At 38.3% G+C, this 14,530-nt stretch overlaps 1 protein-coding gene across 1 annotated transcript; it reads left to right on the forward strand.

Moving 5' to 3' along the window:
• Nucleotides 1-12,365: 12,365 nt before the first annotated feature.
• Nucleotides 12,366-13,445, forward strand: LOC118749441. The gene has a single exon (XM_036484242.1). The coding sequence runs from the start codon at nucleotides 12,366-12,368 to the stop codon at nucleotides 13,443-13,445; it is 1,080 nt and encodes a 359-aa protein (XP_036340135.1).
• The last annotated feature ends 1,085 nt before the right edge of the window (nucleotides 13,446-14,530 follow it).

The raw sequence follows: 14,530 nt of genomic DNA on the forward strand, positions 1-14,530 counted from the left end.
TTGTGTTTAGTTTTTCGCATCGTGTTTCACATATTCGTAATTTAAATTTGTTTAATAAAATCCATTGGTGGTAGTTTTTTCATTGTGTGTGGATTAATATCACCACACTGAGGATTTGGCAATAACCTTTGTCATCTATTAAAAAACAACACTTACGGGCCAATGTTTATTGTAAGAACAATATTTTTTCTATGAATCGACATACTTTAAGCATTTTTGGCGCTATTTCCATTTGAATGCGGAAATAGCGTCAATAACTTTATTTCCAAATTTTTGCTGACTTTATTTCGCTTTCGAAAAGGTAATAAATAACTCAGTAGCACAAAAGTCAAAAATACACCAAAATATTTTGTGTATTTTTTACATCGGCGTAATATAAGCGCAGTTTTTGAACTGTTTATTTCGATTCAGTGTAAAAGTTATACCGCTTTTTCGTGCATTATTTACACCTACCGTCAATTTTTTTTACTGATTTTCGGCATATATATTATGCCAGTGGTATACAAGTTTTCTTGTTTCTAGAACATAATATAAACTCCGTTGGTGTAAAATACGTATTGGTATTGGCTCAAATCATACACCATAATGGTAAAGAATTTACATCATATTCTAGCATAAATATATTTTCATGAGTGTGAAGAGTACAAAAGGATTCGAGGAATAAAATTTACTACTAATCAAATTTAAAATTAACTCAGTCATAAAATGTACACGGAAGCTCTTTTTTAGTCTGCGCGACTTGGAATTCTTTTTATAAATCTCAGCATTCCTTTTCGTAATATGCAGGCAAGAAAATCGCGAATATATATGAATGTGAGTTCCTAATTTAAAAACGAGGTACATTCTGTCGAGTGAATTTCGGTACTACCCCCTCTAAAACTCGAGTGCGTCAAAATTTATAAGGATTTGAAGATTTTTAAATAAATCTGGGAAAACTTATATTTTGAAAGCAATGAATTTTTCGCCATTATTAAATTTTTAAGAGATGCGCTGTTTAAAAAAGGTTCGAAAATACACATAAAGTGGCATAGTTGAGCCAATGTACTTAATGAAATTGTGAAATTAGTTAAATAATAGTCATACAGCTTTAATATGGCGTCCAGCTGAGTTTCAGTATTAGGCTAAGTTTACAACCTAACGTATTAGCGTAGCGAGAATACATAAAAATCGCTTCTAACCAACATTTACACAGTCTTTGGTGTTTATGGCTGTGCAAGCAAATAAAAATTATGCAGTTTGTTAAAAAAAAGCTTTTTCTCATACTTAAAGCCCAAATAAATAAAAAATATACATATGTACATATTTATATAATAAATTAAACATCTCTTCTACTGATATTATATACAATACAATATGCTTAAGTTTCGGTATAAATTGTCAAAGGGTTGTGGAAACAAAAAAAATATATTAGGGGAATCCCTACGTAGCAATGTATCACACGTTTTGTTGCTTTCCCAACAACAAAATATGTGCTAGATTGGTACGTAGCAACTTTAAATCTAAAATGCTACTCATCGTAAACTCCCCTATTATAAAAAATTTGTCGTGTATAATTTTGCTGCAATTTAAACACTAGCTACTTTTTAATCGCCAGCGATTATGCTGGCGAAGAAGTTTCTTTGGATTGAGCGTTTTCCATTGCATCGCCTAACGCTAGATTGTGAAATTAGCCTCACTTTTATAATACTTTGAAAATATGGGGGCGTTGAAAACTTACACAGATTCTTGAGTTTGGTACACAAATATTTACCAAGCCAAGAACGGTGTATTTATTTTGCCCTAGACACAATTCAGTTTGAGAATTTGGTATAAAAAATGTTTCTTGCCAAATGAACACAGTTGACAGAAGTTTAAGCGCCTACCACACGTTCATTATTCGAACGCAAACGCGAACGTATACATTTCAACATGTTTTGTTAACGTTCGCGTACGAAAAGAAGAAATCAAATCAGCGTTCGCCTATGTTATGTAGAAAAAATTCTCGCTGTTGTTCGTACTCATATATACTATGCAACTTATAGCTGCATTTGTGGAGGCATGATGTTGAATCATTAGTACGCAAACAAACTTTAAGCGTGTAGGGGTGCCTTATTGATGCATATTTCACCACTGGTGTATTAAATATACCAACCAGTGTTACCACTCGACAATATTTTTAGGAACAAAAATCCTACCAAATCAGTTTCCAACTACCAATTTTTTTTGATCATCAGATATTGATATTTTATTTCGTTTCTGATTTTACTTCATGCAAAAGTATGAATCTTTGAGATTAATTCAATTTATATCAATTATATTATGTCTAAAATGTAAAAAAAATACAATCCATATAAACATTTTATATTTGGTAAAAAAAAAATGTATTACTGTGCTCGCGCAATTTTATTTTTATCTATTTGGTTTCGTTTAACCATGATGCAATAACATTACGTAATGTCAGCAACATAATCTTAATATTTCGGTACGAGTTTTAGGCCATTTTAGCACGCTTTCAGTACGCTTTTCTACTTTCACATCACCATTGTATTACCGCCATTCGACAAAATTTATTTAAAATTTTTACAAATGTTCTAATAAACGAATACTATGCAACAACAGCTCAATGCATTTTTGACATTTCGAACAGCCCTGAAATGAAACTACCAATTTAACAAAACGGCAACACTGATAGCAGCTATACTTGCGGTTTGTATAATAAGCTCATATTAAAACAGGCAGTGTATTATGTACACACACTAGCTTTGTTTCTTTACTTTCCTAGCAGATCATTATCAGGAAGAAGAATGGGAAGAATTACAGAATTACGCTCACAGCGAATGAAATATAGAAAAAGTCAAGAAACGCAAACTAGCAGAAACTAGCTAGTAAACAGTAGTAGTAATGTTGGAGCAACAGCTGCATATTTCACCGCATAACGTGAAAATTATAAGTTTCTTGTAATTTGCTTTTGTAATTTTTTACTTATATTCGGCTAACACTACCTTGTGTAAATGCGCCTATCTGTAAAGAAACAAAGCTACTGTGTGGTGTATTCAATATTAATTTTTTGGTGAATTCTTTGATCTACTGTCAATTGCTCTCAGAATTTGTGATGTGCTGAGTCGCTACTTTTAAGTATTGATCGATACTCGGTACCGATTTAAAAAGAATCAAATACTTTCGATGCTCGGTACCGAAATCTTGGAACTTCTAATAAAAGCGCGCAACAGCCAAAAATATGAGTTATATGTACACATACATATAGTGTCAGCTATTAAAAATAAATAATATTGCCACCAGAACTATTGCAATTGGAAAGACGGTTGCGATAAGTAAAAGGAGACGAGAGTGTGTTTTGCGACATCAGTATCAGGACGAATTTAATAAGGTGCTGTTGCCGGCGTATCTGAATTTTTCGCCGTGGAGAACATTACATCAAAATTACGTGTTTGTTGTAGTTCATACTAATGACAGTATGAATATCTGCGTATAATTTGTAAGTGTAATTTTTTACTTATATACGGCTAACACCACCTTATTAAATTCGCCTTGATCATTATTGTGCAGATTTAATTGCCTGCGTTGTTCGACGCACACATTATACTTGCTTCACTTAACTACATACATACAAACACATTGCTCATCTCTTGAGGCGATGTCTTATAAAATATCAGTAATTTTTACCCCCAAAAGTAGCCTATGTCGAGATAGGTCTTTTTTCCATTTAAAGTCACATTTCATTGGATTCCCAAACAATATTTTAACGTTTAACTAGCCAAAGATGTAGTTCAAGATGCCCCTATAATAGAATCTTAATTAAAATATAAAACAATTTCAAAGGAAACTGATTTTTTTTAAATTCAAAGTCAAACCATCTAAAGTGACTTAAGCTACTTTAATTGAACGGCACAGATATAACGACGAAAGTTTATTGTGTCGAATCGGTATCGGGTACCGAAAAGGAAGTATTGGGTACCGAAATTTTTTTCAAGTATTGGGTACCGAGAATTCAGCACATCACTACTCAGAATGTCGCCTGAATAATTTTAATGACATTTGTTAACGTGGAGTTATTTGTGAACCAAATGAAAAAAGGGGCGCATTTTAGGAGCTGGTGTAATTTTCGTACTAATCTCAATGAATTAATAGTACCAAAATGTTAAAGGTAGAATTTTGATTTGAAAGAAATACTGGTGGAATAACAAATACACCAAAACGTTCTTTTTTTATTCAATCTAATCAGATTTGTACCAAAATCCATAAATTTACACCAATTTATACACCAGTGTGCTACTTGAGAACCACCCTGGTGCGAAATAAAGTCAATTGACCTTATCTCTGTTGATCTTGTGACCTGTCACCAAGTGAGCCACAGTGATGTTGTTGTAAGCCCACTGAATGCCGATCGATTTTTGTCGGTGAACATCACGATCCAGAAAATAAAGGTCGCGCCATTCGCGGACCGCTAATCCTCTCTTCGTCGACTTGACAGCATCCACCTAATCGCTGACGTCATAAAATACTTTTGTTTACATTCCCTGTTGCCAACTTCATGCCTTTCGCACCAAATTTAGTGGGTATTCAAAACGCGAAAATTTTTGAGTTTGGTGCTTGGCGCGTTTTTGGTGCTTTTGTTTTTAGTTTCAAGACACCAAATTAGAAAATCTTAAAAAATGGAAGAAAAATGTATAGCAATCGTAAGTGTGGTAAGCAACTTTACAAAAATTTAAACATAATCATGGCACAGTGACAATCATAAGCGACAACAAAATATGTGGCAGCACCTTCAATCATGCCAGAAGAAATCAACCGTCGTGCAAGAAACATTGATTTTTATTAATTTGAATCGGCATCCTTACTATAAAATTATGTATGCATATAAAGTCTATAAAATACGCCAATAAAAATTAGGTGCTTTTTCAAATTCAAAACTTGGCAATACTGCCTTTTGTCCGATGCTTCCTCTTTTTCTTGTCGAGTTCGTCTTGCTCTCTCATTCTGGTATTTATTGACGTCACGGCCAGTTGCTCTCAGCTCGATTGGCGCAATCTTGTATTCTATCATTCTTGGGTGAACATTTTACGTGTTGTGCTTCCACGAATTCTGTTTTTGTTGTAAGTGAGCCACAGTGATGTTGTTGTGAGCGAATTGAGCTACTGGATGAGCACACCTGCTGTACAATACTCGTTAAAGCAATTACAACGCTTTACAAAACTTGCTAGAACAATTTATCTCTGCTTTACAACTTGCTTGTAGCTTGCTGATTCGCAACTGGCTTGGCGTGCGCTGAAGCAGCGGCCTTATATACCTGCGTTCGCACTCATGGCAACTCTAGAATGTTCTGGCGTCTATCGCACATTCTCTCATTCTCTCGCTGTTCGCAGTATTCCTCCACTTGACGATTCGCGCTGTATAATATTCTACGTCATTCCTCGAAAATTCTGCCTTTTCTTGTTGTTCGCTTAGCGTTGCCGCAGTATTCGCCACAATATATTATATTTTATATACATATACATTTTTGATTATTTATTCGTTAATTTTGAGCTCCAGGCCGGTTATTAAATAAAACATAGATTTTGGTAGTTTTATTTATTTCATTTATTGCTGTCGATATTTCGCCTTCAATCTGAAGGCATCCTCAGGAATTATAGTTTTTCCAGTCGATTGGAAAAACTCAATAATTCCGGAGGATGCCTTCAGATTGAAGGCGAAATATCGACAGCAATAAACGTAATAAATAAAACTACCAAAATCTATGTTTTATTTAATAACCGGCCTGGAGCTCAAAATTAACGAATATATTATAATAAAACGGCCAAATCAAAAAACTAATCATATTTTATTATATTTTATATTTTGACGATTTCTTCCTGCATCGATTATTTTTATTTCGATTCGAATTGATTTTTTATTTCGATCTGGCATCTCTAATGTGTATGTACGCATCCCAATCATCAGTATTTGCGTGCATAGTTAAACTAAATGCTCCCGCAGGCCCTCTACAGGTGTCCTACATGTACATTAGTTAATCGCAAAGTCGCTTAATTTCTTCCATGTGTTGCAGGCGAAGGCTTTGACGTGTGTATAAGCAAATTACCTAATCGCATTTGGGGATATGGCTTTGGTATGCATAAATGATTGTTTATTAACGCGAGTATTGTTGAAGCTATCTTATCATCGAATCTTCGCCCAACACCCCCATGCATATGCCCACATACAAACGCATGTAATGGACTTTTGATAGGCAAATAACCTTCTTCATTAAGTTCATGGCAGGAGTATACATTTAATTCAGCATAAAGTCTGATGGTATTACTTAGTGTACTCACGTCGTATAAAATTATCTTAATAGGTGCGCTTAACGAAGTGGAAGTCAACTCTCCATAACTTAAGGCCCGTTTACATACAACTTTGGCGTTGCGTTGGCGTTGGTGCCGCTTCGACAGCTGACTATGAATGCATGCATTTATATGAAAGTCTCCATATAACCAAAGTTTGCAACGCCAACGCAAACACAACGCAGAAATATGGCCAACTCTCATTATTTCGCGCGCGTCGTTCGTCAGCTGTTGTAAATAATCAAAATTATGTGATTTAATTTTAATTTTTATTCAAATACGGGCAAGAAATATAGTTTTTAATGCAATTATTGATGTAAAATTTTGATTTATCCGCCGCTAGTATGTTAATTTAGTGACCGAAGTATTCTCTGCTAAGCATTCATTGTAGCAAGCATGGGCGTTACTCGCGCTGCTAGCAAAGCGACGCCAGCGCCAGCGCCAACGCAACGCCAAAGTTGTATGTGGACGGGCCTTTAGTGAAAGCTCAACTTTCGTTGGTATTTAAACAACGCTTCAAAGAAATAATGGAATACAGCGCAAATAATTTCATATAGGATGTCAGATTAAATAACTTTAAGTCTTACAAGTACATGCATATCGTCGTTTAAAGAACAAAACCGCGTATCGTTGTTCTGCAGAGCCACGTAACCGATCGTTTTTGTCAAAAATTAAATTTGCTCACCGAAGCTTTTGGCTCAAGCCTTATCCATTAGTCCTGAAATATACTAGCCGGAAATGCGATTGCTTTATAAAAGAGGGAACAATTTTGAAATATAAGTGTTTTTACTCACTACAAAATAATTTGTGCAACCTCACATACGCTGTTTTGCATTATCTTGATACGCGGTTTAGTACTTTAAACTACTACTTATATATAAAGCAATAGCCGTTTTCGTTTTTCGGAGTTAACTCAAAAACTACTGCATAGATTTCAGTCAAATTTTCAGAGGGTATTATAGGCCACTAGAAAACTCGCTAGGTGGCGCTGGGGTCGAGTTATTTATAAAAGTCGTATTTATGAACCGATTTCGTTCAAATTCAAAACGTGTGCTACATCTATAATGAGAAATACGTACGAAAAATAGACCCGCTGGGTGGCGCTGGAGTCCATTTATTTATAAAAATCGTATTTATGAACCGATTTATTTTAAATTCAAAATGTGAGCTACCAGCATGATGGAAAATACGTTTGCCAAAAATAGTCCCGCTAGGTGGCGCGGGAGTCGAGATATTTATAAAAGTCGTATTTATGAACCGATTTCGTTCAAATTCAAAGTATAAGCTACCTGCATGATGAAAAAAGCGTTTACGAAAACGGACCGGATATAAGCCCTATTTTTGAACCGATTTTTTTAATGCAAATTCGAAACGTTTATTACTTTCGTGATGATTTTTGTTTATTCAAAACATATATGTACATACATACATAAAATGATAGCCGTTTTCGTTGTTCAGACTAAACTCAAAAACCAGTCAAATTGTCCGAATTTAAACCTTGCATATATGGTCCTATTATAGCCTACTAGACAACACGCTCGTGGCGCTGGAGTAGAGTTACTTATAAAAGTCGTATTTATTAAACGATTTCGTTCAAATTCGCAAAGTGAGCTACCTGTATAATAAAAAATTTGGTTCCTAAAAATGATCAGCTATATTTTATAAAATCTTGATTGAAATTCATAATGCGCATTCATTTCATGACAGGCAGTGGTTTTGCAGATGGAATGGATTGCGCTGCAGCCGAAATATATAGAAACTCAAACTTTGGTCTGCTGTGGCCCTATATTAATCTTAGACGAATTTACTTTTCATATGGCTAACTGGAGGATTCGTCTAAGTATGCATGTAAAGACCGCAACATTGTGTAAGCGCACCTTTGCCTGACGACCTCATACACCGTAAATGCGATCTTGCACCTACCTCCGATTTCTGCTCTTTATTCGTTTCAATTTAAACTAAAAATGTGTACTTTACAGAACGCCTTTGCTTTTAACGCTATTTTTGTATTGGCCAACGCAAAAAATCTTATTAGGCGCCGCGAAGCAAGCGGGCATTGCCTAGTCTCTATCTAAAGGTGAAAAGGCGCCAAGCCCATTGTTCGGAGCAGCAGCTGGAACCTAACTAGAAGAAAATCATTTTACATCATATGACTTATGTGCACTACCCTGCGTGGTTATAATGCCATAACTTAATATTCCTTTAATTTTTAGTACATTTGGCCACCTTAATCTTATCACTTGCGCTCAATATCGGTATCAATCATTCTTGTAGTTTTTTTCTCACTTGCCTTTTCTCTTCATCCTTAGCTGCGGTATATGTATGTACATATGTGCATACATACATAAACATATATGTACGGTTTTTCCGAGCTGAGATTTGCTTTTTCTGACACTCGATTTTGGACATTAACTGGGAGTAGGGATGCAAATTTTCAGAGCCCACATCGATACATCGATATTTCGATGTATCGTAAACACTAACATCGATGCCGAAAAAAATCGCCCTAAAACTATCGATACATCGATATATTCCGATGTTTCTCTTTTTAATAAGTATGTTGCAGGTACTTCATGATTTGCAGGTTTTTACAGGAAGCGGTTAACGTACGCCTTCTTCCATAAGGTTTATTAATGGTGAAAAGCGCTTTACCTGTAAAACCTGCAAATCCTGAAATACAGTGATCGTCATGGAAATCGCCTATGTTCAACATTGCCAATTGCTTTTATTAAGTGCAGGGCTGCCATCACCCATAATACACTTACCCAAAGGGCTCTGTCCCACGGTCAGTAATTATCACGATATTTGGATCGCGATCCATATTGATGGATTGATGGATCGTGCACGAATGCTACATGTTCAATATTTATCGCGTCAGTATTTGCAAGAAAATATTTTTATTTTGTACGTATAATTTACAGATAATGCATTCCACAATTATTTTAAGATTTGTTCAAGATGGTTTGAAAGATTTTAAGCCCCGAGAGTGAAGGCAGAGCCGATGTTTACATTATGAGAGTAAAAGATGTACTGAAGAAATGTATGGATCGCGTTTTGAAAGTGCTACACGTTCAATATTTATTGACGGTATTGCGATCCGCTATCCAGATTTAAAAATTTTTAGAAATATTGCGATGGATCACGATCCATCAATACTTCATACTACACCGTCAATAAATATCACGATACTTGGATCACGTCAATAAATACTGACCGTGTTACTGCCCGTCTCCACAGGATAAAGTTTATATCTTGATACATATGTCAGAATATAATTTGCCAATGGAGACCGCTCATTGCTCTTCGAGAGCAATATATATCAGAGCTTATATCTTGCCATCTATTGCCGGCATTTTGGTAGTTTGACAGCTACATTTTCATTTGCACGAAAACTTCGTGGCTGCAACATCATTATTATTTTAATATAAAACCAAAAATTGAGCTGTTTCCTGTTAAAATATTTGTAATTATGTATTTGGATGTAAAATAGCCTATTTTCTAATTTTTTTAAGCGATTAAATCCGGCAAAAATACGTTTTCGAAGCTATCATACAAATGCTCATATCAAGACATAAAAAGCCCACACAAATATTGCCACTGATATAAATTATATCTACCTACCAAAATGACAGCTGGGCAGCAATAAATTTTATCCTATGGAGACGGCCAGTGACAGAGCCCAAAGAATATAACATAAAGATGTGAACGCAATGGCAATTTTGAACCGAAACTAAAGTCAATGTTTAAAACATCGTTAAAATTGACATCGATATATCGCCAATTTTACGATGTTGAGTATTTTTCAAATATCGATGGTAAACATCGGTTTTTTGGCCGATGTTATCGATGTTTCAGAAACATCGATGCATCGTTTGCATCCCTAACTGGGAGCGGTTCGTTTAGGAAATTTAATTGTGTTGTGCAACTAAAGTCACGGCCACGTACCATTTGATTAGTAAAACCATTGTCTTGAAATAAATTACAACTAAACTAAAACCACAGTGCGTTTAGTGATTTTGGACATTCATAGCTGCAAAAAAGGCTTTGTAGCTCAACATTTTTTGGTGACCCCGACGTGATAGCCGTGGCAATTTAGTTGTGCAAACAAGAAAAACAATTCAACAAACATTTAGTTATTTAACAACAATATTTGTTGTGCTGCGCGACAACTTCCATTCTTGCTGTACATATGTATGTATTTTCTTGCATAGTACATAGAATCCGTTCTTTGCAATCACCACCATGAGTTGAAGCAATTGTGGTGTGATTGTGAAACGGTCACAACTGTAACTCTGCGTACATACATAGCCCTTGGCTAGTACATACAATCCGTTCCTTGTAGTCTGGACGGTAAACTTGCGAGCTTGGGGCGTGATCATTAAACGGTTAGGACTGTAACGTTACATACACACATCACGGCTGTCGTTAGCATTCTCCTTCCATCGCTTAACAGTTTCTATAGATTTTTGCATAAGTTTGCTTTATATTCGTTGCGTTGCTGACATCACCAGCCACTCAAGTTATTAATTTCGAACCTTCAATATGCCGCTTAGCCCAGCTAATGGTACTGCCATCGGGGAAGATTCATCAAACACTGCTCCAGCGAGTGGGCAAGTGTCTTCAGGCCGAGTGTTGTTTTTGAAGTCAAAAACAATGCCCCTATTCAACCGACTTGAGCGCATAGCAGCAGAAATGGACGCGGAAAAGCTCCAAGGCATGGATGAGTACGACTTCGCAGCCCTTGTCGAATTATTAGGTGAATTAAAATCAGCCTTTGCTGTCGCTCACACCAGTTTGGAGGAACTGGATTTCCCTTCCATTGCCAGTGTTCTTCCCTACACATCTTAAGGCGAACCTGCAACGAGAGATTGGGAAACGTACTACATCTCACCACTGCTCGACATTCAGAGCGAACGCCGGCGATTCCCAGTCGATCATTGTGAACGCTAATCCTTCTCGCTTGCCTTTGCTGACGTTGCCTAAATTTAGTGGTGCCTACACTGAGTGGATGAACTTCCTTTCGATGTTCATCTCTGTCATCAATAAGGATAGCCCTAACGCAAACCGATAAACTGCAGCATTTACGTTCCTGCTTGAGTGGTGCAGCACTGGATACCATTCGATCGCTAGAGATAAACGAGGCTAACTACAAAACTGCGTTAGAACTTCTTAAAAAACGATTTGATAACAAAAGACTTATCTTTCAGGCACACATCAGGGGGATCTTTGGGTTGGACAGGGTAGGCACATCCGTTAGCAAGCTACGAGAGTTGACGGACAAAGTCACTTCTCATATACGCGCGTTGCAATCACTTGCGTCCAAGGAACAAATCGCAGACTGTATCGTCATACAATTGTTAACTCAGAAGCTGGACAAGGCAACCCAAGCTAAATGGGAGGAAAATTCTTCGAGCAACGAGCTGCCGTCGTGGGACCAGTTAGCTAACTTTTTAGAGCAGCGCTGTCGAACACTCGAAAATGTAGAGCATGCCATGGTAGAGCAAAGATTGCAGGTTGGAAAATATGGAAAAAACGTGAGTACCAATCAAAATAAATCATTTCTTGCTTCGAAAGACTCTGTGTGTGGTTGCGCATTTTGTGGATCGGCTGATCATCTCATTTACCAATGCCAACGGTTCGCAAATTTATCGCCAAACCTTCGTCAGAAAGAGGCCAAGAAACCTTATCTTTGCCTTAATTGTATAAAGGCGGGTCATCAGATGCGAGATTGTAAATCTGGATCTGTAAGCGACATGAAAGCAAACTATTCAGCATTTATTCAGGAGTATCTTGACCTCAATCACATGTCGCTGGTCCCCAGCGCATCCATACAAGAGTGTAAATATTTCTTACCTCATCATTGCGTCATGAAAGATGATAGCTCCACAACAAAGCTCAGATTCGAATTTGATGGTTCTGCTTCCACAAATTCGGGGTTGTCTTTGAACGACTTACTCATGGCGGGGCCAACGATTCAGCCCAAAACTCTTCGATATTCTCGTTCAATTTCGCTCATTCCCCGTTGCACTCACCGGGAACATATGCAAAATGTATCGGTGCGTTCGAGTTGCTGCACCCGATAGCATGCTGCAATGCATATTGGGGCGTAACTCGCCAGAAGATGAATTCAGCGTCTATAAGCTGGATATAGTTACGTATGAAACCAAGCCAGCAGCGTTTCTGGCCATACGGGCAATGCATCAGCTCGCCTCGGATGAGTTCTCATCTTACCCCTTAGGCGCACAAATCGTTATGCGCGACTTCTACGTAGATGATCTGATATCCGGTGGAAACACGGTAGAAGAAGTACTCGAAATCAGGCATCGAACGACCAGCCTCCTCGCTCGCAGCAATTTCCGCTTACGGAACTGGTGCTCCAATAGCCAGGAGCTTCTGGGTGATATCCCTAATGCTGATAGAGAAAGTTTCCTGAAATTTTATGGCGGTAGCAACATCACCAAAGCATTGGGTCTTGTATGGGATCCACTCAAGGATAGTTTCTTCCTTGGCAGGAATTCCAAACGTTCTGCATTGTCTACCATAGCTCGTTGCTATGATCCACTTGGACTTATTGGTCCGACTCTAACCAAGGCGAAAATTATTATGCAGCGTATGTGGAGGGATAAACTTGAGTGGGACGAGGGCCTACCGCAATCGCTTGATACAGCTTGGTCTGCATTCTGCAAGGACTTCGTCGACGTGCATCACTTATCATTCCCGCGTTACATAGGGGCCACACAGGAAGTCCACACATTTTGCGATGCCAGCCTCGAGGGTTACGGCGTTTGTATTTATGCTCACTCAATCAAAGATGGCTACATTCAAGTTCATCTATTGTGTTCAAAGGCTCGAGTCGCCCCGCTGAAGACGCATACTGTGCCAAAGCTAGAGCTCTGCGCTGCTGGTTTACTAGCACATTTAGCAGCCGAAATCGCAAAAATGAAGGCTTTTGACCGCTCGTTTTACTGCTGGTCGGACTCGACTGTGGTGTTGTCATGGCTAAAGGAAGTACCCTCTCAATTCAACGTGTTTGTAGCTAATCGGATTTATAGTATTCAGCAACTTACAGGGGGCATGCAGTGGCGCTACGTTCCTACAGCCATGAACCCAGCGGATATTTTGTCTTAAGGAGCTGCGCTTGCTGAGCTGTCACGTTCAACGCTTTGGACCCTCGGTTCTTGCAGGTAGCAGAGCACGATTCGCCAGATATCACCGTGTCCCATACCAAACTTCCGAAAATTCGCCAAAGGGCTCTGCTGACTTTAAACGATAGAATCGATATCTCACTCTCTTTTAAATACATTAGCTCTTTTAGCACGATGCAACGCATTTTCCCTGTAAAAACGGTCATCAAGGAACTCAACTTTTAATTCGCCTCGTTCAAAGAGCGCAGCTTTGGCCAGAGTACGATGCGCTGAAGAACAACAAAACTGTCCACCCTTCAAGCAGCATCGCTTCGTTGTCACCATTTTTGGATGACCTGGGAGTTATTAGAGTTGGTGGCCGACTAAAGCATTCAGCTCGGCTTCGAAGCACGACATCCAGGCATTCTTCCGAAGGATCATCCTTTAACGTTCGCCATAATTACGTATTTCCATTGAAAGTGTCACCACGCAGGCCCCAGTCCCTTCTAGCTACAATTCGCATGCAGTACTGGCCCATAGGTGGAAGAAAGACTGTGGCACGCGCCCTACGAAAAGGCGTCATATGCTGCAGATCAAAGCCACGACTTTTCGAGCACATCATGGCGGATTTGGCAAAAGAACGCATTCCAGCCTCGCGTGCCTTTATCATCTCTGGCGTGGACTATTGCGCGCCATTCTGTTATAAGCCCGAAGCGCGCAGTAAATCGCCCCAGAAATGCTATATCAGCGTATTCATTTGTTTTGCAACAAAGGCCGTTTGGATGGAACTGGTTAAGGACCTTTCAACTGGTGCTTTCCTGGATGCTCTAAAACTACTGCGTTCAAAGGCTCGAGTCGCCCCGCTGAAGACGCTTACAGTGCCAAAGCTAGAGCTCTGCGCTGCTGATTTACTAGAACATTTAGCAGCCGAAATCGCAAAAATTAAGGCGTTTGACTGCTCGTTTTACTGCTGGTCGGACTCGACTGTGGTGTTGTCATGGCTAAAGGAAGTACCCTCTAAATTCAACGTGTTTGTAGCTAATCGGATTTATAGTATTCAGCAACTTACAGAGAGCATGCAGTGGCGCT

Source organism: Rhagoletis pomonella, unplaced genomic scaffold, assembly GCF_013731165.1.
Source record: "Rhagoletis pomonella isolate Grant_MI unplaced genomic scaffold, Rhpom_1.0 Rhpom_scaffold_00016, whole genome shotgun sequence".
Taxonomy (NCBI): domain Eukaryota; kingdom Metazoa; phylum Arthropoda; class Insecta; order Diptera; family Tephritidae; genus Rhagoletis; species Rhagoletis pomonella.